This window comes from Apium graveolens, chromosome 5, assembly GCF_009905375.1.
Source record: "Apium graveolens cultivar Ventura chromosome 5, ASM990537v1, whole genome shotgun sequence".
Lineage (NCBI taxonomy): Eukaryota > Viridiplantae > Streptophyta > Magnoliopsida > Apiales > Apiaceae > Apium > Apium graveolens.
In genome coordinates, this window is record NC_133651.1 from 1,437,075 (window position 1) to 1,460,406 (window position 23,332).

A 23,332-nucleotide genomic window follows, 5' to 3' on the forward strand; every position below is an offset into this window, starting at 1 on the left:
TTTTTTATTAATTAAAGAATATTCTTTTGTTTTAATTGTACAACTATAATCTATATGTTGAAGGATATAATCGTCTTTATCATATTGGTTGTCATGGACCATACTACCAAAAAATCATATGATATCCTTATTATATTTATTATATACCAGATTAAAACTCGTGCTATACATGTAATCTCTTTAAATGTTTTTTAATTTTTTAATTTAAGTTGAGTTAGACTTTATTTAATACCGTATCATCAATTTGAATCGAACTGATAATGTTTACTTATTAATTATAAGATTAATATTTTATTAAATGATATCATTGATATTATTTTTGGGAAAAAAACGTTTGATAGGTAATAAAAAATGAAAAATGCAGCATGTTATAATTGAAAAAGCTAAATTGTTAGCTACTAATAATCATGTTATTATTATATATTATTAAATAGTCTTCATCGTGATATTTTCGGAAAATGAGATATTTTAGTTGAAATTATATATTCGGAACATGAAATGTTTTAGTTGTAATAAATACAAAAGTTAGCATATTCTAATTGAAAAAGGTAATTGACAGTGTAATTGGAAAGCTAATCGGTCAGTTTTAATAATATTTACTTTTATGAAAAAAATATTAGGATTTACATTAGATAATTCACCGTGTACCAAAAATTAGATAACGTATTAAAATTTTCAATATTTTGTATTTAAAATGACAAAAGGTAATCAGTTAGTTTTAAATAATAATTATTTTAATAAAATAAATATAAGAAAAATTACGTAGTGCAACGTGCACCAATAGTAATAAAATTTCTTATAATTCGTCTTTAATATAAATAGTAATATAATAATATAATTTATTTCAAAAACGAGATAAAAGGGAGAATATAACGCAGTCAAGGGTCACCAGATTCGATATTTTAACCTTCCAAAAATATACGAACGAGTGAAGCAAAATCACGTCCGCTGAATATTCCACGTGTCCTCAATCCACCACACGTACCTCAATATTCCTATGACTAACCAGTACAAGACCCGTACTTGTAAAAAGGGACGGTCTGAATAATAAGAAGTGCACTTTTCCCTGCCAAATTAGTTGCACGACTTTTACGCGTATTTTAAGATATTTTAATTTTTACGTACATTATTAAGGTATCTTGATGTGTATTTATTTTGATTATTTTATTTTTTTTTTTATAAATAAAGTTTTAAATTTTATTCAAAAAAATTAATTTTTTTATGAAAATATAGTATCGAGATACTTTAAAATACGTGTAAAAATAAAAAAACGACAACTAATTTGGGACGGGTGAGTATAAGATTAGTATTAACGTTATTAACAATGAAAAATTATCATATTTTTTCTTTTTTTTTAAAAAAAACGTATCTAATTGATTAAGTCACCGTAGTAAATAGGGGAGAAAATATAATTTATTTCTTCTTCTTTACAAAAAAAAAATAGGAGTAAGCTGTGACACGTTCACTAAAAAAAATCATTTTGTTTTTTTGGATAAAATATATTATTGAGATACTTTAAAATATGTGTAAAAATAAAAAAAAAGACAACTAATTTGGGACGGGCGAGTATAAGATTAGTATTAACACACGTGGGCACTTGACCTTTTCTCGCCGGAATTGTCTCAACTCTCTCCCATCACAACAAATCACACATCCCCCCGTTCTATATTTCCTGCATCTCTCTTCCCATAGCTAGCTGTACGCAGTAATTTTTTACACTTTCTTTACATCTCTCTCTCTCTCCCCCTTTCTATATTTATCACAAACACCCCCTTCTTATATATTAAATAAATCTCTCCAGAGAGAGAGATTGGGAGAGAGAGAGACTGGGAGAGAGAGATAGGGAGAGAGATAGGGAGAGAGCGAGAGAGATTGGGAGAGAGAGAGAGAAAGAGAGAACGAGAGAGAGAGATTGGGAGAGGGAGAGAGAGAAAGAGAAAGAGAGAGCGAGAGAGAGAGATTGGGAGAGAGGGAGATTGGGAGAGAGAGAGATTGGGAGAGATGGGGATGGTGACGTCGACGATGGCAGCGAAGTTTGCGTTCTTTCCGCCAAAACCAGCGTCGTATAAGATAGTGAAAGATGAAGATGGGAAGATGAAGATGGATGGTGCGGTGAACGAGAGACCAAACGTCGACGTTTTGAAGCTCAAGACAAAGAGAGGGACGGAGATTATTGCGCTTTACTTCAAGAATCCGGCGGCTAATTTAACTGTGTTGTATTCACATGGCAACGCGGCTGATCTGGGTCAGATGTATGATTTGTTCGCTGAACTCAGTGTTCATCTCCGAGTCAACTTGCTCGGGTCAGTCAAACACCAACTTCATACTGTTTCATATATTCCTCGGTTCCGTCTCAAAATACAAGTCACTTTTCACGTGTAGCTCCAGAAAATATATTTTTCAAATTTTTTTTCCTGAATAAAAGGATAGCTATGACAACTTAAAAAGTCGGAGAGACTTGTATTTTGAGACGGAAGCATTATTTTATTATAGTATTGTGTGTGCCTGTGTTGTGTCATACTGTCACTGTTTGACTCTTTTGATTTGTTGTCCTAGTACTGTAATTAGTACTGTAATGATGATTTATTGGACGGTCGTCTGTGATCAGTACTAATGTTACCCCATGTTTTTTTATTGTGTTTTTAAACACTTCTTTTAATTTGATGGGCCTTTTAGTTTTTAGTTTTTTTGCTAAAGTTTGTTGTTAGGTACTTGTAAAGGTTATCTTTTGGCTGTTTACATGATGAATGCAAATGTTTGATGAATGTTTAGCTGTTTTGCATAAGCTTTCTAATTTCTATTTTTTTCTACTCCCTCTGTCCCTAAAAACGTTCCCTATTTGTGTTGCACACGTTTGCCAATGCACACTTTTGACTGTTAATATCCTTAATTTCTTATTAGTATTAAATATAAAAACTTCACTGTATTAAAGTACTCATAAATATAAACACGAATCCAACAAAATCAATCATGACTATGTTTGATATTATAAATTAGACGTAAATTAGTAGTCGATCGCTTACCGTAAACAGTCCAAAAAGGGAAACGTTTAACGGGACGGAGGGAGTAAAAAAAATTGGAACTTTAGTTTTTCATGTTGGTCTCGCAATTGTTAGAACGTGTCCAATGGTGGTGTAAAAAATAAGTGTAGACATTGCTATAATTAAGCACCAAATAGTAGTTTCTGGTGCTAAAATAGTGTAGGGACTCCGTTGGTTGATTTTATATCTTGTTCCAGATTTACTAACTCTCCAAGTACCCTACCTAACTCTTTTACTTTTTGACGAGGTGTCAATTATAGCTCCATCTATCTTTTCTTCTATATTTAGCACAAGATATAGAACACCATTGAAGTGATAAATTTTAATTTTTGTTCTATAATATAGATACAGAACAAGATTTAGCACACCACTGGACTTGCCCTTATTGCAGTTTTAAACTTCTCCTAAATTATTGTGGCTGGGTGCAAATTTAGTTAGCTATATGTCCAGTCTTGTTGGCCAATAAGTTGGCTATATGTTTAGTCTTTCAGGCCACTAAGTTACAAGTTTGAGGACAAGAAGTGGACAAGGATATAGACCGTTACGCAAAAAATGTTTGTATATATAGCCAAAATATCTAAAATTATTGTGCTTCTGCAGATATGATTATTCGGGGTATGGACAATCCACTGGAAAGGTACAAAGATGATTAATTATTGATTTGGAAGGAGTTATATATTATTTCAGCAAGTTAAATTGTTTTTCTGTGTGTGCTTGTATAGCCAAGTGAACAGAATACCTATGCAGACATAAGGGCTGCTTATAGATGCTTGCAAGAGACTTACGGGACAAAAGAGGAAGATATTATACTGTATGGCCAATCTGTGGGGAGTGGGCCGACTTTAGATTTAGCATCACAATTATCAGGTTTGAGGGCTGTGGTTCTTCATAGTCCGATTCTCTCTGGACTTCGAGTCATGTATCCAGTGAAGCGGTCTTTCTGGTTTGATATATATAAGGTTCTTCTTCTCCGATATAGTAGTGAATTAGTATTTGATGATCTTTGCTGCTCTCAACGCTTTACTAATTAATATACTTTTTACTTTTGCAGAATATTGATAAGATACCCTTTGTCAAATGTCCAATCTTAGTAATCCATGTAAGTACTTTCTGAATAGTAATATGCTAGTTCTAACTGTTTGTATGTTATAAATGCCATGCCATAGAATATATTGGTAAGCACAATATGGTCGATTAAGTAATTTTACAAAATTTGCATGAAGAAGAACCTTTAAAATTTAAGTCCTATTTCATATGTGGATTTCCCATTTACTCATCCTCCACCTACTAGCAATTATTATTTTCCTGTTGCGATGTTGACCAACTTAACTTGTAGGTGTTTCCAAATTAGTCACACGTCTTTTTGAATTGATTAACCCCACGAGTTCATAGTGTGGAGAGAGTGCCAATTATGTCCCCATTAGTTGCGTTGGGAGATTCTAGTCTGATGGAGGAGTGCTCACCATGTTATATAATATGTAGTTGCATCCTAAGAAGCAAGGATACGAGTTCATAGTGTGGAGAGACATGGATTCCACATATACGATTCTGTGGTGATTTGGTTGTGGGGGGATACTGCATATATAATAACATTATAAATGTATATTTGCTATCATGAGTGATATAATCTATTATCAAAACTAATAATAATCTGCAAATTGTATCAAATGAATTAAATACATAATATAAGCATCTAAAAGACAACCTTCTAATTTGAATCATGTATTCTGTAGTCCTAATTGTGACAGAATTTTTTTTGTTGCACTATGTGAGTATCCGAGTATCCGTAAGAATCTGAGTATCCGATACGGGGTACGTGGGGGTACAGGATTTGTTAGGTGACCCAAGTATCCCTGCTTCCTTGGTTGCATCAAAAGGAAATTAGTCGGGAGTAACATAAGAGTGAGTGGGTTGGTTGATAGTTTCGGATTGGGATCACTACACATGTTTATGCCTAGGTCTCATTTTTCTGTAGGAACTCTTCGTTGTTGATGTCATCTGACGTTATATCTCTCTTTTGGTAATTTTAGGGAACCGCAGATGATGTTGTGGATCACTCGCACGGGAAACAGCTTTGGGATCTTTGCAAGGAGAAGTATGAACCATTATGGGTAAATGGGGGGAAGCATTGCGACCTGGAGTTATATCCAGAATATGTTAGGCATCTCAAGAAGTTTATTATAGCTGTGGAGAAATCATTGCATCTGAGAAGTTTGTCAGGAATTTATTCAGATTATGTAGAGAATCCTCGACACAGCAGAGACTTTAGAGAGAAACCCAGGCATAGCACAGATCATAGAGAGATGTCTAGGCTAAGTACAGACATGAGAGAAAACCCAAGGATCAGCACGGACCGCAGAGAGAAATCGTGGGGCAGCTTTGATAAGAGAGAAAAATCAAAGAAGAATTCGGATTACACTGAAAAAACAAATAATAACACAGAGCAGCCAGAGAAAGCAAGGAAGAGCATTGACCGGTGAGAATGCTTAGCACTATAATTTTTTCTGTTCATTTCATTTTCTATTATCATTCTATATATTTTATTATTTTGCGATGTTCTGCGTTAAATTTAAACTAGCTCACTTGATGGTGGCAGCTTTGGAGATATGGTGAGGTCAGCTGTATTGTGCAATACAGACTGTTTTAAACCCTCCAGAGCAGTAGGGATCCAAGGACGGTGAGAGGTCAGTCCAGAAAATCAATTTTTTTCTGGTACCACTTATTCTTTCTATTGGTTATTGGGTACACTGGAAATGTCGAATTTTCCTACATGTTTCATGGAAACGAGAAATAATAATTTTGGCTGGAAGATGCTGTATCGCATATCTTTGGGGAAAATAATAAATTAGTTTTTCTTTTGTACTGTTTTTTGGTTATTGTTTTTTTGTACATATCCACTTGTTAATTTAATTCTTGACCAGAATTCATCACTTGTTACTGCAATCTGCCTCTTCCCCTTAAGAGTGGCATTCAGACTAATGTTTGGCTTATAGATGTACTTCTAGATTGATTAGAAGTCACAGATAATGGTATTAGACTATTAGCATTCCTATTTTTATGTTGTTACTTGAAGGCCAAACCTTTATGTCGTGCGATACAGAGATAAATAATGGATTAAACAGTCACTAGCTAGGATTCTGTAAATGTGCTAGAATATATTTTAAGGCATCGAAAACATCTGAACACACAGAACTAGATACATCTCACCGTAACATTGAGAAAGTGTCGCTGTTCTAACATTGAAATCGAGCCAAAAACCATGATGGATTCCCCTTCCCCTTCTGTTCTCAGTACTAGAGACTGCTGTTACATGTTATGATGTGTTTCTGGTCAAGTTTGAGCATCTGGGGAATTGATTATCGTTTTCTCAAGTTGAATAATGCTTCGTTGTTATCGTATATTTAGAGAGTTAGCATCAGAACTGATGACAGGAGGTGGTGAGAGCTATTGCGATAAGGTATCCTGGATCCTTCATTCTGTTGTTTTTGATAATTGGGCAATGTATGAATAAAATTGGGAATACAGTTAGGGATCGGACCAAGAAAAAAATATTGTTCGTCATATTGGGACCGGAGGAAAATATTATTTTAGCGAGGTTATTACTTTATCGACCGTAAAATGGCAAATTGTTTCTATAGTGAATGCATATAATCATTATTATTTTTCCGGATATTCTGCACAAATTTAAATTTGAATGTTCATATTTTTTTATATGAGTGGATTCATTGCATTTCACTAGTAAAAAAAATGAGCATTAAATTACTGTATATATATATATTTTTTAATTTTTGCCAAAACGGGGATTTTGAATGCAAGTGGGTGATAAGAACATTCAAAAAATGGATTATGTTGTAGTTAACGGTAAAATCAACCTTTTGCTTAACCCTGTTTAAGCATCACTAATCATATCATCTGTTGAAATATTGAAGGGATGAGATATATCATAAATCAAGTACTTTTTAGTTTTAAGTATGATTTGACCACTTCAACTCAATTCATCTTAAATCTCGTCAACTCGATATGCCAATTGCTAAACGAACAAATTAACCGATTTTTTAAAAATTGTCAATAAATTGTTCGATTTAATAAATTTTCGATTAATTATCCGATTTTTCATTAATTAGTATCTCAATCAATTAGTTCTGATTAATCTTTATAATTATATTCCAACCAATAAAAATAAAGAAATTATGGCAATTTTAGTCAAGGGCAATATCGTCTTTTCAATGATTTTTTAAAAAGAAAAATTGTTGGACTTTAGGGGGCTTCATTTTCACTTCATGTGAAAATCATAAATATTAATTGTAGGGACATAATATGTAGCCGTTACAACCCCCACCCCCTCACAAACGTTACAAACTATGACTCCCAATATTTGAAACCAAACTTAACAAAAAATTCAACAATTTATACATCAAAAAGACCGTTGGGACTCTAAAAAACAACTCAAACTCAAACAAGTGATCTTTAAGTTGAGTTACAAGAGCTCTCTGTCTGCATTTCAATGACTGAAGATTTGCTGTTCAGTGAAGATGAGATGAGAGTTGATCAAGGCCTTGGCTACCCAATTGCTTACTCTAAGCTCTGTAAAGATCCAAGCTTTTGGTCTTTCAGCCATGGCCCTCCTTTTACTTTCACTCCTTATTCTCAATCACACAATCAGGTAAATCAAGAACTGACCTTTTCTCGAAAAGTTTACATTTTTAGGTTCTAATTATCATATTTGCAAGTTTTTAAGTAATGGGTTTTGCTCAAATTTGTGTCTTGAAGCTCCCTATTCTCAATTAGGTAAATCAAGAATTGGCCTTTTCTTAGGTTCTAATTATCATATTTGCAAGATTTTAAGTAATGGGTTTTGCCCAAAATTGTGTGTTGAAGCTCCCTATTCTCAATCACACCATCAGGTTAATCAAGAATTGACCTTTTCTCGAAAAGTTTACATTTTAGGTTCTAATTATCATATTTGCAAGATTTTAAGTAATGGGGTTTGCCCAAAATTGTGTCTTGAAGCTCCCTATTCTCAATCACACCATCAGGTTAATCAAGAATTGATCTTTTCTTGATAATTTCACATTTTTAGCTTCTAATTATCATATATGCAAGTTTATAAGTAATGGGTTATGCTCAAAATTGTATCTTTAAGCTCTTGTATATAAGTGTCCTTCTTTACATCATTACATGTAATGTGTTTCTGTATTTTCTTTTCTTGAAAAGCTTACATTTTTAGCATCTAATTGTCATATATGGAGGTTTATAAGTAATGGGTCTTGACCAAAATTGTATCTTGAAGCTCTTCTATGTGTCTCTTTACATCATTACATGTAATGTGTTTATGTATCTTGTGTGTGTGCATTGATTTTTGTGAATTTGATCAGGTGTTGAGATTGAAGGATCTGGATGAGATGTTTCCCATTATTGACTCGAAAGCAAAGCCTACGACGAAGCCTAGTATTTTTGTCAGTCTGTTGTGGAAGCAACTCAATCACCTTGGGTAATTATGACTGAATTTTGGTTTTAAGAAATTTTTCGATTCATGCTTTAGTGGAATTGAATTTTGTATTTGTCAGGAATGCTGGCTTTGATCCAGCAACTTTTAGAGTGGACCAATATGGCAATGTTCTGTATTATCATGCTGATCCAGCTTCACCACTTGCTTGGAATATTGATCACTGGTTTCCTTGCTCAAGTAAAGACCCTCAACTGTGCATATATATGTTTATATTTATAGAATACAGATATTGAATCCTGATGCTTCTATTGGTAAAATTGTAGGAGGTGGATTGACAGTACCAAGTAATTTAAAGATTTTACAGTGGCAAGTGTGCAACAAGAAACATAACAAGCTGGAATTCCTTATACCTTGGTGGGATCTCCAAGTGGGCATCTCTGTTAACCAATTCTTGTCTGTCTTTGCTTCATCAAACTCGGACTTCAGGTTGGTTGATTTTCTTGGCTTCGGTTTGGTCTTTCAACAAGTGCAGCTTAAATTCAAGTGAGCTAAAATCTTAATGTTTCCAAAATATTTTACAGGTACAGGTCATTCTCATCGTTTTTCTTGAATGGTGAATGTGAAGAACTGAATGACTCGCAGAATGTGGACTCCCACATTTTTCCACAACGTTTTATTGAGTTGAAAGAACAAGTAGGTCTTGCTCCTGCTGCTGTTGTTCTATCTAGAAGGGAATCTTATGATACTTCAACTATGAAGTCTGTTGAGAGCAATAGACGATCCTCTTTTAAAAGCCCTCTATTAGGTTGGTGAAGGAAAACTGAATCTTTTACCTTTTGATAGTAGGTGTTAGGACTCGCGAACTAATGCTTTTATTTCTCTGGTTGTCTGCAGCAAGAAAATTAAAAGCTGGCATGTTGAAAGAAAATGAAGACCCTAACATGGTAACAAATCCATATCAGGCCATTGTGATGGCCAGAAACTCTTTCAAGCAACAAGAAGAAACAACAAAGATGCAGGGAGAAATACAAAAATTGGATGAAGAAGTGAAAGAACTGACACAAAAGAATGAGGAGGAAAAGCTTACTATTCAGGACTTGGAGTTGGTTCTGATTAAAAGAAGACGAAGGGCTGAGAAATGCAGGCGGTTAGCAGAAGCACAATCCTCTTACAGGGCAATGCTTGAGAAAATGATCCGAGACACCATGCACCAGTAAGGGATTTAGTACTCAACGCTACACAGATAGAAATTACATCAATGTTTACATAGATTATAAAGATTTTAACATTCATTATTAAGTGTTCTTTTTTCTCATTTCAAGGAGTGTGATATATAAGGAGCAAGTGAGGCTGAATCAGGCTGCTAGTAATGCTTTGATGGCAAGACTTGAAGCTCAAAAAGCAATATGTGATTCTTCTGAGAGGGAACTTCATAAAAAATTTAAACACAGAGATGAGCTAGAGACACTGGTAAGACCTGACTGGGAGCAAAGGAAGAGATCAAGAATGAGTGATGAGTACATTCCCCAAGAAAAACATGAAAAGGCAGTTTTGTATTTACCAGGAAACAGAGAAAGCACATACCTCAAGAAAAAAATGAGTGGATCTCCATTGCGAGAGAGAAGAGGCAGTTCTATTAACTGCTTGCCAGAGATTACGAAGCCAGAAACCCCCTCACACAAGGAACTAAGAGTGTTTTTGGAAGAGGAGCAAAAAGCATCTGAAGATGGCGGCTTGTTGACTACTGAAGAAGATGAAGAGCATCAAGAAATAGAGGAAGAGAAAGAGGAACTTAACAAAGCTATAGTTGCCTTAAAGGATGGAGAATCGATCGGCACAGATTTTCAGAAACTGAGAATAGAAGGGGATGAAAAGATGCACAACTTCAAAATTCCAGGTCTTCCTGAATCACAGGGTGAGGAGGACGATGAGAGCAGAAAACAGCGTGGTAAAGGAAACTTAGATAAGTGGCTACAAATTTTGCTTGATGATTCACAAGAGAACAACGACCTCAAAAATGAGGGAAAAAGCAGCAAAACTGATGAGATTATTAGGAAGCTGAATCTGAAATATCCAACTAAGGAGGAGGTTAAGATTCCAAAACTTCCCGAAAGAATCAATGTCTTGAAAATACAGAAACAAACAGAGAGCTCAGATCAGAATGATTGTCATCAGCAACAAGCAGCTGGTTGGAAAAAAGATGCCATCAATTCTGAAGCTATGAAAATGCACTTGAAGACAGAGCAGCAACAGCAAACAACCTTCAACAGAACAGCTACTGATGGGAGAAGAGAAGAGGGAAAGGTAGAAGCAAAGAACACTTTAATGCAAAACCCTCCACCTTATCTTTTAGCATCAAGAAAAAGTATTTCAGGTGAGGCAAGTTTCAGGGGTGATAAATTAACAGGAAGAGATAGCAACAGCTATGAGAAAAAGGATAAAAGGGACAAGGGTGAAAAGGGTAAAGGTATTGCAAGGTCTGAGAGTTTTAGCAAAAGTTTTCGCAGAAGTCCATCTTCTCCGTCCATAATCTTGGGTGGAATGAGAAAAGGGGTGGATTGTATCAGGAAGAAGCCATCCGTTATAGGTGATGAAGACAGGGATGAAGATGCCAACAATTTCTTACGATCTTCTATCAAGTCGATCAAGAAAGCGGTCAAGATGTAAACATTTGAAGTACATTATCGAGTTTGCCAATTTGACCGATATTTGTTTAGTTTTATTCAAGTACAGTGTGCTGTTTGCTGATAGTTATACTCTTATGACTGAATAAGAGAGAGTGAATACCAGTGATTGTGAGTGATTTGTGCAGTAAGTCTATTTGCTTCCAGACTTTGAATAATAAATTAAATTTTAGTTTTTTTGAACTTCTCAAACTAATTCATTGTATGGCTTATCCTCAACTCCTTGAGTCTTATGTAGGTAAAAAATAAAACCATCACACCAGAGTGTAAAAATTTAAGTGATTCCATTACTAAAGTATGCATATGACATAAAAAAAATTCAGCTTCTAGGCAGCATATTGGATTCTGAATGTAAATATATTCATGTAACTATGCTTTCCTGTAATCACTTGACAATCTGTACAGATGGATGCCAACAAACCTGAGAAGATGAAGCGTGCCAAGCATAAAACAAGAAACTACTTGCAACGATCTTCTTCCTTGGGCATGGCTAAGTGTGGTGGATATAATGACTATATCCTATGTAAAAATGAAACAGACAACATGAGATATTACCCCGCCGCCATAGGCTGCATTTTCACATCATATGAAGCATGCCATATGGTGTCATCTAAGACATGAGCAAGAGGTCAATGAAGCTGCTAACGGCCACAAAAAACTGACACGACATGCAAAGTCTCGTGGTAAGATCTCCGATTTGCTCAGTTTTCCAGTCCAGTATACAATTGTAGCTTGACAGAAGAGATGGGTCATCGTGTTTATCAGTTATCATCCCAGTAACCCTCGTCTCTGCAGGAACAGATTCCATCATTAAACTGGTGGAAATGATCTGTATCCCTAACAGATATCTCTCTTCGAACAACTTTCGAGATAAATTTGATGGTAGTATGGCAGCTTTTGCACATATACAGATTCTTTGTTACCAAAATAGGCATCCCAGGAGCAGTATTAAGGAGCCCAAAAGCAATGGCCAATCTCTCACTATGACCACATAAAACTTCAGCTTTCGAAGATTCGACTTCAGTATAAGAACTTATTTCTGGGGCATTTGCATCAGCTGCAATCATTTTTTCATTAAATCCCTCCAATACTGCAGTTAACTCCTTTATCTGGGGATGAAAATCGTCTCCACTAAGAAAAGCATGGACCTTTCCCTTAACTTCAACCCAACTACACCCAGGATCAACACTAAGTCCTTTTTCTGTCATCAACTTTCTTAATCTGGCTACTTCATCCCATTTACCATTGTCAGCATAAAAGTTACACAAAAGAGTATAATATCCAAGAGTGCCATCATCCAGTTTAAATAAACGTTCAGCAGCTAGTTTTCCCAGCTCAAGTCGCTTGTGGATCCTACAAGTATTTAACAAGGCTCCCCAGATGGCTTGATCCGGTTCTATGGGCATATTTAGAATAAATGTGTGAGCATCCTCCAACTTCCCTGCACGGCCAAGTAAATCAACCACACACGCATAATGCTTCAAATTTGGGGAGATAGAATAGTTAGGTTCCATGCTTTTAAAATATTCTAAACCTTCGGCCACCATTCCAGATCTACTACAAGCACATAATAAAGATATAAATGTTATCCCATCAGGATGTACCTCTGTTTCTATCATTCTATCAAATAGATCACCAGCAAGAGCTCCTTGCCCCCTCTGGGCATAGCCCGTTAGCATAATATTCCAAGAAGCTAAGTCTCTCTTCTGCGTGTTGAATTGATTCCATGCAAGATCAATCTTTCCACACCTTACATACATGTCAAGGAGAGCATTCGGGAAAAAACCATCAAAGACTAATCCATTTCTTAATGCTTGGGCATGCATCTCTTTTCCACACAGAAGAGCTCCTACTCTAGCACATGCGGAGAGGACTGAAATCAATGTAATAGAATTAGGTTTTAGCATGACTTGCATGTTCCTAAATAAAATTAATGCCTCAAAACTCCGATTATTAATACGTAAGCCAAGGATGATCGAAGTCCAAGATATAACATTTTTTTCACGAATCTTGTGAAAGACTTGAAGCGCCTGATCTACACATCCACACTTGGAATAGAAATCTACTAAAGTGTTTGCAACTATAACATAAGATATAAATCCGGACCTCTTAGCAAACTCGTGCAGCTTAGTACCCATGTCAAAAAGGCCCAAGGAAGCACAAGCAGATAGTACGCTGGCCAGAGTGATCTCATCTGGTCTAATTCCTTCAAGTTCCATCAATTCATAAGTCTCAACAGCTTTCTCAGGCATTCCATTATTTTCATAACCTGAAATCATTGACGTCCACGATACAACATCTTTCGACTCAATTCTAGTAAAAACTTTCTCCGCTTCCTCCCAATTACCAACACTCGAATACATTTGCACCAATGCATTACCCACCGCGACATCTATACCACCCTCTGCTCTCATAGCATACCCTTGAATTGCTTTCCCTAGTCTCTGATCACCAACACTCTCACACGCTGAAATCAAACTAGTCATGGTCATCAAATCCGGATCAACTGAACATTCCCGCATCATAACAAACAACCTAAACCCCTCAAAACACCTACCATTCTCAAAATACCCCGAAATCATAGCATTCCAAGAAATCCTATCCCTATTTACCATCCTATCAAACACTACCCTCGCGCTACACACATCCCCACACTTAACATACATAGTAATCAAAGAATTCACAACATCAACTTCCAACGCGTACCCAAACCGAAGCACATGAACATGAACCTCCCTCCCTCTTCCCAAATCAGGCACACCTCCACAAGTCCTCAAAACACACGGAAAAGTATAAACATCCGGCCTAATCCCAACCCACAACATCTTATGATACAAATCCAAAGCCTCATCAAAAAACCCGCCTTTCGCATACCCACCAACCAAAACATTCCAAGAAAACACATCCCTCTCAGACATTTTACCAAACACATACCAAGCATCAACCAAATTACCAAACCTCACAAACATACTCAACAAAGCATTACCAAGCCTCACACTCAAATTACCCACATTTCTACACACATAACCATAAACTTCACACCCCTCATTAGCTGCTCTCTTCCACTCACACAGCTTCAAAACAGCAATATAAGTATCTTCTTCTACACAAATTTCAACTTCTTGAAGAGCTTTCAAAAGGGTCAGAGCCTCATCTAACTTCCCATGAAGACATAATTCACAAATTTGAGCATCTGGGTCTTTATTATCAGCTGAAATAGTGCTAAAAACACAGAAATCTTGGTTTTTCTTGAGAGAAAAATGGTGTCTTTGAATTAAACGAGAGAAATTTAGGGTTTTGGGTTTAAGAGTGTTGGAAATTGGGGAGAAATGAATGTCTGAATTGAGGGGGATTTGAGGGGTTTTAGGAGAGATAGTAGCCATTTTAGGATATAGATACAGAACATGTTTGGTTTAAGGCAGGGTTTTAGGATGAGGTTCTGGTCTGGTAACACTGCAGTCATAATCTATGTTTTAACCATACATTATTGCCAGATTATGATGATGTTTGTTTAAAATTTTAAAAAGGTAAATAAATTAAAAATGAAAGATCTTACTTATTTACTGGGATAAATTTATTTTTAAGTGATAATTTATTTTTAAGTGGGCATTTGTGGTGGAATTGCAATCTTTTACGATCTGTATTCTAAAAATCGGTTGACTCGGACGAGTACTCATGTAAGTATTTGAAAATCGAAGTTGAACTGATTCGGATTTAGCGAGTACTATGCCGAGTACTCGAATGCTGAAGACGAGTACTCAAAAATCAGCCAATTAGCTGGATTTTGAAGATGTAACTGAGTCAATCCGATTTCCGAATTTTTACAAGTTTACAATGAATGTCAGGTGGTGGAATATGAAATGAAATGAAGCGTTTAAACTGAATCGCATGACTAACTATGAAATGAAGCGTTTCAAAAAACAATGAAATGAAGCTTTTCAAAAAACAATGAAATGAAAATATTTATCAAATTTGTAAGAATTGGTGGTTCACGTTCATAATTTGTAAGAATAGAGATTTTCAGGGTTGAAGAAAATAATTTTGTTTTTTTGTCTTCAAACATACAGGAGTATTTGATACAAACTGAAACTTCAAAATATCAATTTAATGGTAATTAATTAATTATACAATGGCATTTAGAAAGCTACACTGAGGCTAATTAAACATGCTATCTTGGTTACCATTATTTCTGTAAAAGGAGACGATCCTTCCAAGAACTTCAGATTATTCCTACAAATGATGCATCATGCATTCCGTATATCACCAGAACAATTGTATTTCTACTGTTCTGTTGCTAAAGAACAAAATATCGATAAGCCTTGCAAGGTGCTGAGCTTTAAGATGAAACTCCGGTAGAGTCGCCGCCACCTATTGGTTTCAGTTCTGGCCCACCTCCGATGGTGCCGTTCCCTGATTCAGTTTCTGAGATAACTGGTATTTTCAAGGTGGACTCCTCCATCTCTTTCTCAAGTTCTTCCTCACGACGAAGTGCAGTAAATTGTTTATCTAGCGATCTGGCAGCCGCTAACCATGCAATAACGATCACTAGAAGTACTCCTCCAAGGTAGGGAGTTGAGTTTGCGAGTGAACCAAATGTAAGGATCATGAATTGCTGGATCAAAGCACCTCCGGATTTCCCCAAAGGATTGCATACAACATCAATTGCAGCCTTTCCTTTAACCTGCGTAACCAATAATATGGATTACAATCAATTCTCCAGAGGAAATGAGATTAACAGATATTCTGCCCCGGGGTATTATAGCCCAAGCACCTAAAATATCTTAATATTTGAACGCAGCTTAAGGGTACAACATACTAAAGTATATATGCCATGTATTTTGGAAGGACTGTCAGGGTAAAAATTTATTTGAAGTAATTTATAGCAACAAACCTTGGTGTCTTCATCCAAAGGAATGTAAGCCATTTCTTTGCAAGGATCAAATAAGCTGTATTTTGCACTCTTGCTGAAAATATTTTGGATTGCACCTACATAAACCGCTGCTAGCAGTGGAGTAATCCCAAAACTCATGAGAGCAGGTGTTAAAGGACCACCAAACAAAAGTAAGGAGAAGAATCCCACTCCTGTGAGTAGCAAGACTGTGGGTGTAACTGTTGCTGCCACTCCCCAGCCATATTTGTTAAATATCCATTGGCTTAGCAACATCATTGTGAAAGTTGCAATACCGGTAGCAGTAGAGAAGTCACCCATGAAAGAGGAGTATTCATTTGGACTTGGGAACTGTAAAAGAGTAAGAAAAAAGGATTAAAAGCAAAACAAAGATGTAAGACTATCAATGTTAGAACAAGGCCAAACTTAGTGCTTACTTGAGCTTTGAGCTTTGATTTCCATGTAACCTCAACAAGGTTGATGCTTATACCATATGCGACCACCAAAGTGGCAAGATCCCTAATGTAACTTGACGACACCAAAAACTTCAAGCTCTCCATTGTCCCCATCTTTGGCTTTTCCTGCCATAATAAATTCATGTCGTGTCAACTACCAAAGAACTAAAAGTTGATAACGCAAGGTAACTATTTTTGAAATTGATATTATGGAACTATAGCTTCTGAGTCGAGACATGAAATTATGATAACAACATATGATAAGAGATAAACTCCTCAAGTACAAACACTTCTTGTATATATGAGTATAACAGCTTAAAGTATGCTATAAATTTTGGAGTTTACCGTCTTAAAAAAATTTTGTTTAAACTGCATTTAACAAAAACTCAAGACAGATATAATGTCATTAAAACTTTACCTTCTTCTTTTTACTACGAGTGGGAAGGGGAACATAAGTGTTGACCCACCAATAAAGAGCACATATGATAAGACCCATCAACACCACAATACTCATCATTCCTTTGAGGGAAAGGGCCCAACCATCAACACCAGGACCCAAATTTTTTCTTAAATTTGAGAAGTACTTGACTGTACGACCAGAGAAGATAAGGGCAACATTAGCTCCAAGTCCAAAAAGAGGGTAGAATTTCTTGGCTTCATCCACTGTAGTTATCTGCCAAATAAGAATGTAAAGACAGTCAGATTACAGCAGCACATACTTCTTTTGACCGAGAAAACACGTAAAATTTAATTGTACAGGAATTGCAAAAAGAAAATAAAAAACCAACCAGTATAAATGAGTTACAATTGGCAAACAACATTTCAATCTAAACCATATAATAAGAATTATTTTTCTCAGCAATAGTAATGGAGAAGGAGAACTGATATATTTACATCTTTCAAATGTAACCATACATTCAAAAAGATGCCAAAAGAACTGTCATACTGGTATCCCCCGGGTAAATGTATGACGAGATAATACAGAAGAATGCATCCTGCTTAGTGATGAACATAAAAATCTAAGAAGCTCCTGAGTCCTGGCTGTGAAGTGAACAAATATACACTACTATTAGGACAAAACTACCTGTCCCTGACCATAAATTTATGGTGTCAATCCATGTCAAACATTAAATTGAATCAGTATTTTGCCAGAGAGAACATTTGGTAACATACAAGCACACCTAGCCATAAACTTCTTACAACTTGTCAGAGTGCCCCATAGCCATGTGAATACGAAAGACTCAAAACACAAATTTCCTTTCAAATCTAAGTCCGCCTAAAGACATGAACATGCCCAGACAAAATTAAAATATTATAAAACTACAAGCATGCCTAAACTTGTGTGCATGTCACCATGTCATTGTGAAACAAGCTAAGTACATCTCAGTTTTCACTTTCATATATTACTTGATCAGCCTGTCATACTAATCTTTTGGCTTATTATCTAAAATTTTATGTTATCAAACACCCTGTTCCTGAAGAGAAAGTTGAATTATGTTTAATATGAATGTAATTATACATATTCACTGTCAATTTCCTCGTTTAGATCTTATAATCAAGAATCTATACTCCCAAAAATAATCAAGAATCAAGATAAGACTGCCAATCACCTGTCCTTTAGAACACTTTAAGCGATGACCATAGAAACAAACACTAAAGGTATTCGGACAGCCTAAATGATTTTTCATCACATGTAAAGCATCAGCATAGCAACATAACATGACTAAACAGTAAAGCATCTTTTAACATCATCCAAAGGCCAAAGACTGGTTAATAAGCTTTAACTTTTCGAAGAAAATAATGTGCAGGGAACAATAATGAAATACAGATCAAACCTTTTCCTTAATGCTCTACAACACATGCAATAATCGTTGTCACACACCACAGATTATTCAAGAAAATTCAAAAAAACTGTCCAAGAAATTCTTGTTGATAACATAAACCACGATAAATTATATAGATCAAATTTTAAGCACAGCATTACCGACAAAAGAAACTGACCTGATTAGCAAAACCCCAAAACAGCACCGACACAACAACACTGCCCCAAAGCTCAGCCATGACATAAAACAAACAAAAGCTCCAAATCCTCAAAATCGCAAGCGGGCCGAGAAAACGAGGACCAAGTGTAGCAAGAAGCTTATCAGCAAGAGCAGTAGGATGAAAGTAGCCACTAAGTGGATACAACAAAAACCCAAATGCCCCAAAGAAAGCAATAAAAGGGACCATAACAGTATAAAAAAGAGCCTGCTTTGACAACACATTGCTCAATTGTGAATACAACAACATAAAACCAATAGCCATAGGCAAATTAACCCAAGTTTTCAAGAAAGGTATAATCTCAGCACTAGACCCTTTAGCTGTCACAACTAAGACATCTTTAGTATCTCTGAGAATTGTATAATTAAACAGGATACAAAAAAACATTAGCCCAAGTGGCACAATCTTTTTTAGAGTCACTGTTTCAATACCCATGAACTTAGGAGCCTCAATTTCACTAAATTGAGGCTGCCCATCAGCTGCTGCAGCCTTACAAACATGTAAAGATTTGTTCTTTTGAGCAACCAGGCAAGGTTTAGTGATAAACCCTTGAAATCTTGAAAACCCATTTGCAGATAAAGATAGGCCACCAAGATTCTTAGGCTTGAAGTTGTTAATGGGTGTGATTCTATTTCTTAGACCATTTGGTGGTGAAATGAAAGATTTGATTTTTGGGGTTTTGGGTAGAGAGAGAAGCCCTCTTGTTTGAATAACAGCTGCCATTTCTCTCTCTCTCAAAATCTCTCTCCCTCTCTCAAAATCTCTCCCTCTCTCAGAATCTCTCTCTCTTCCTCTCTCTCTCTCGAAATCTCTCTCCCTCTCTCTCTCTCAAAATCTCTCTCCCCCTCTCTCTCTCAAAATCTCTCTCCCCCTCTCTCTCTCTCTCAAAATCTCTCTCTCTCTCTGTGGCTTCAAGAACACCTAAAGACTTGATTTTTAAGAGAGGGGTGGGGAGATAAGGTGGCTAGGGGAAAGGAGGGTTAAGTTAATGTATACATACAAATATCTTTATATACACACACTGATATTGGTGGGGAGGAAAAAGTTGAAGTGAGGATCAAGAAAATTAGGCAAAATGAGTAGTATTTGATTTTGGGAAAAAGAAAATTCCAAAAAAGTTGTTGGTGCAAACTTGAATAAATATTTTTGGAAATTTAATATAATAAATAAATAATAATTGGAGGAGAAAAGACAGAAAAAGAAGATATGAAAAGTGAAGCGTGGACGGAAGATACAGTTGAGGGACAAAAAAGGAATCTAATGTACAAAGGAATCTTGTGACAAAAAATTAAAAAAAGCAATGGTTTTTAGCTGAGAGATATGAAAATGTTTAGATATTTTGTTCACACAAATAACTGGTTGAGGGTCAAAATTAGATAACTATATATCTAGCTGTCCATGAGTAAGGAATATTTAATTAATTTTTTTGTGATTTTATCGGTATAAATTAACTTTTATTTATTTTTAGAGTATATTATTTATTTATTAACTTTTTTTTGAGTCTATAGAGTTATAGAACTAATTATTTGTAATATAGGGTCTTTATGATAGTCTGGGCATATGGAAAATTATCAGATTTTTCATGAAAGTTTAAACGTTTTTTTAAGGGAGTAGTCATGAGACTATAGGGCTTTTATGACGGAGTCTAGGATTTGAAATAATATATATAGTGGGATCGTTGCATGTAGAAGAATCAATTTAGTCACTTCGGTTCTCAAAACACGTTCAACCGAGAGAGGTTAAGTGTAAGAACCCTGATTTTTGTAATATTTTAAAACTTCTGTGAATAGTAACTTGAGCTAATTAAGTAATACGTATGGGGGTCATCATAAAATGAATAGTGGAATTTTGAGAATTCGAGATCATATTCTTGTTTATCGAGGAAAATAAGTGAATGTAAAAGCCAACGGAATTCGAAGATTCACAATTATACTACGTGTTTTCGTATCCGTAAAGAATGGCGTAGAACCGGGAATACTACATGAAATAAATAATATATCAAGGTGTTTCTATGATCAAGAGAAGGAATGGAATTGGTTATAGGATTATAAGCGATAAAAGAAATCGCTACGAAATAAGTCGTTATACGTGGAAACTATCGGAATGGAACGACGATTGCGTTTACGATAAATAAACGAATGAGAAATTAAATCCCATGCAAGTTGGCCATGCATAACCAAGTCCTAGCTAGTAGTTAGGAGTGTAACTAGATGATTAGAAGTAACTAGAATAGTTAGTGGAATAGTGTTGAATAGTGATGGGAGACAAACAAGTACACAAGCCATACTTCTCCCTTTTCTCACTTCACCACACAATCAAACCAACCCATACCTTTGCCAAATTATTGTCAAATCTGCTGCATACATCCCATATATTCATTATACACTCCCACACTTTAGCCACAAAAGAAAACAACCCCTTTTCCCTCACTTAAAGCTCTCCCATTTTTCATTCCAGCAGTTCGGATTTTCTGAGCAAGGGAGAAAGAAAAATTCATAACTCAAAATATACTCATTCCAATATCATGAAATTTTTACCATATCTTCTCTATATCATGGGTAAGCTTCGTACCAAATTTCAGCCTCAAATTATTTTTTTTGAATTTTATAAAAATGTTTGAATGAGGTGCTGAAATGTAACTCCGAAATTCTAACTTGTTTCTTGGTTTTGTTTCTTAAGGAGCTAGCCCTTCTAAGTGTTTTCTAAGCAAACCAAGCCTCAATAATCCTAGCACTAACCTTTCTAGTGTCCAAGAAGGTATAAGTTTCAACCCTTTAAGGTTTTATGGTTGGATTTAAGAGTTATGTTTGTTGTAGTGTTAAGATCCAAAGGATTGTGTTTGTTTGAGTTTGTATTGATTATGTTCTTGCTAAAGGCTTGAGATGTTGAGTTGTATTCCATGTATGTGGTACTAGATAGAGCATACAAGGTTCATGTGGGTGGATCTTGAGAAGTACTTGTGTTTATGATGGTTATAGGTAGTGATTGTGTTAAGATCAAGTAGTAGAAATTGAGTTTGGGCATTCTTGCACTTGATCTGTTTTCTGCAGGACATTCGGCCATGAAAATGGTTAAAATTTGAAAACCACTGGCCATGAACAGATAGATCTTGTTTTGTAGTTTCTATACATGTGTAGATCATCATGAGGAGATTTACGGTTTAGGAGTTATGGTCGTTTTAGTGTAAAACATTTCTGTGATTTGCCTACTGCACTTAAGTCCACTTGCATGGTGATTTTGAAGGACTTAAAATAATTTCGAGATTCTGGAAAAATTATGAAAAATGGATATGACAGTAGAGAAGACTGTCCAAAAAGAATTTTGAGATAATATTAATTTTTCGATTTTATAAAAATGTTTTGATAAAGCGAGTGCAAGCGAGAAACGCATAAAAACCTAGTTTTGACGCGCGTTTTCTCACGTTCAAGCTTAAAACTCGAAAAGGACTTTCTAAAGCGAACGATCGATTTCAAAACTCGACCATGTTATAAAGTGAGAATATAAGTGTTGAGAATATGACGATCGGAGATTCGTTATACTTGAGTAGTTGCGAAAGTTGCTTAATAAAAGCGAGACGTTAATCGCGTACTAACTTAGACCATTGGTTCTTGTTTATAGATCGCCAACCAAACACTAGATACCATACCACTTCGATTACTCGAGGCAAGTTTTCGAAACCCTATCTCATACTATCCATGCTATATATATACTGTTGTGATATTGATGGCATGATTTACTGTTCAAATATATATGCTTCTCTATGATATCAATGCATACGAATTATGCGATTGTTTACGAAAACAAATTTCATTTTACACGAGTATGAGAAATTGAAACGTATTTCAAATATAATATAGGATAATGGGAGTCGGAAATATTTTAATAACGGTTTAATTTCGGAGAGAGCCGAACGCGAAAGATTTCTATTTCGATAAATAAAGTACGTTCGCGTAATTTATATATCAAGCGAATGATTGAGATTTTGACTTAAACTTCGAGAAATATTGGTTTATTCATTTAAGGGACACCCTTACTCGATTGATTATTTTATAAAGCGATACTTAAGGGATTATTAAATATCCATAAAGTATTTAAAAATATACTGAATAGTTTATAAATCATTTCACGTTATTTAATAAAGATTTAACTATTCAAAGAGCAATTATAGGATACCAAATCCTGTTTTGATTATTTGATTAAGGTGCCTCCATTCATTGGACCTTATTCAGAGATATTTTGTATTTAAGATTTTTTTTATTAATTCATTGAACCTTAATTAGAAATACTTTGTACTTAAGATTTTATCAATTCATTGAACCATATTCAGAGATATTTTATATATAAGCTTTTTATCAATTCATTGAACCTTATACAAAGATGTTTTATTTATAAGATTTTATCAATTCATTGAATCCCTCTTAAATTATTATGAGACCTTAGATATTTAATATCTTCGGACTTCTAAAAACTTATTTAAAAATAGACATGGTTCCCAAAGGTACTTTCTAAATTATTCAAAACTCTTGAAAGAGATTAATCATTTGAAACGTATCAAAACCTTAGGGAACTTAGTCTAGAAGCATAAGAGTTTTGCTTCCTCGTTCAATAAAGAACAAGTGAGTAATATATGTGTCACCCTACTACAGATAGGGATTTGAAAATGATTTTAAATTCAAAACTCTGACAACTCCCAAAGATCAATTGAGTTAAAAGTGATGAATAAATCATCTTATTTAAAGGTCAACTTTTAACGACCTATTCCTTCGAAAAAGGAT

General features: G+C 35.2%; 4 protein-coding genes across 4 annotated transcripts; 2 read left to right on the forward strand and 2 right to left on the reverse strand.

Moving 5' to 3' along the window:
• Positions 1-1,590: 1,590 nt before the first annotated feature.
• On the forward strand, positions 1,591-5,906 carry LOC141661877 (uncharacterized). Its single transcript, XM_074468892.1, has 6 exons — positions 1,591-2,303; positions 3,642-3,678; positions 3,764-4,000; positions 4,093-4,140; positions 5,072-5,517; positions 5,638-5,906. The coding sequence occupies exons 1-6, from the start codon at positions 2,002-2,004 to the stop codon at positions 5,720-5,722; spliced, it is 1,155 nt and encodes a 384-aa protein (XP_074324993.1). The 5' UTR covers positions 1,591-2,001; the 3' UTR covers positions 5,723-5,906.
• Positions 5,907-7,439: 1,533 nt separating this feature from the next.
• LOC141661879 (uncharacterized) lies at positions 7,440-11,351 on the forward strand. The gene is made up of 7 exons (XM_074468894.1): positions 7,440-7,704; positions 8,417-8,532; positions 8,609-8,727; positions 8,814-8,976; positions 9,072-9,295; positions 9,385-9,703; positions 9,813-11,351. Exons 1-7 carry the CDS (start codon positions 7,546-7,548, stop codon positions 11,155-11,157), a joined length of 2,445 nt encoding a protein of 814 aa, XP_074324995.1. The 5' UTR covers positions 7,440-7,545; the 3' UTR covers positions 11,158-11,351.
• Positions 11,352-11,700: 349 nt separating this feature from the next.
• Positions 11,701-14,627, reverse strand: LOC141661878 (pentatricopeptide repeat-containing protein At1g15510, chloroplastic-like). The gene has a single exon (XM_074468893.1). The coding sequence runs from the start codon at positions 14,555-14,557 to the stop codon at positions 11,936-11,938; it is 2,622 nt and encodes an 873-aa protein (XP_074324994.1). The 5' UTR covers positions 14,558-14,627; the 3' UTR covers positions 11,701-11,935.
• A 619-nt stretch (positions 14,628-15,246) lies between these two features.
• Positions 15,247-19,582, reverse strand: LOC141661880 (plastidic ATP/ADP-transporter-like). The gene is made up of 5 exons (XM_074468895.1): positions 18,519-19,582; positions 16,936-17,190; positions 16,500-16,643; positions 16,066-16,413; positions 15,247-15,855 (listed from the first exon to the last, which is right to left on the reverse strand). Exons 1-5 carry the CDS (start codon positions 19,278-19,280, stop codon positions 15,511-15,513), a joined length of 1,854 nt encoding a protein of 617 aa, XP_074324996.1. The 5' UTR covers positions 19,281-19,582; the 3' UTR covers positions 15,247-15,510.
• Positions 19,583-23,332: the final 3,750 nt, after the last annotated feature.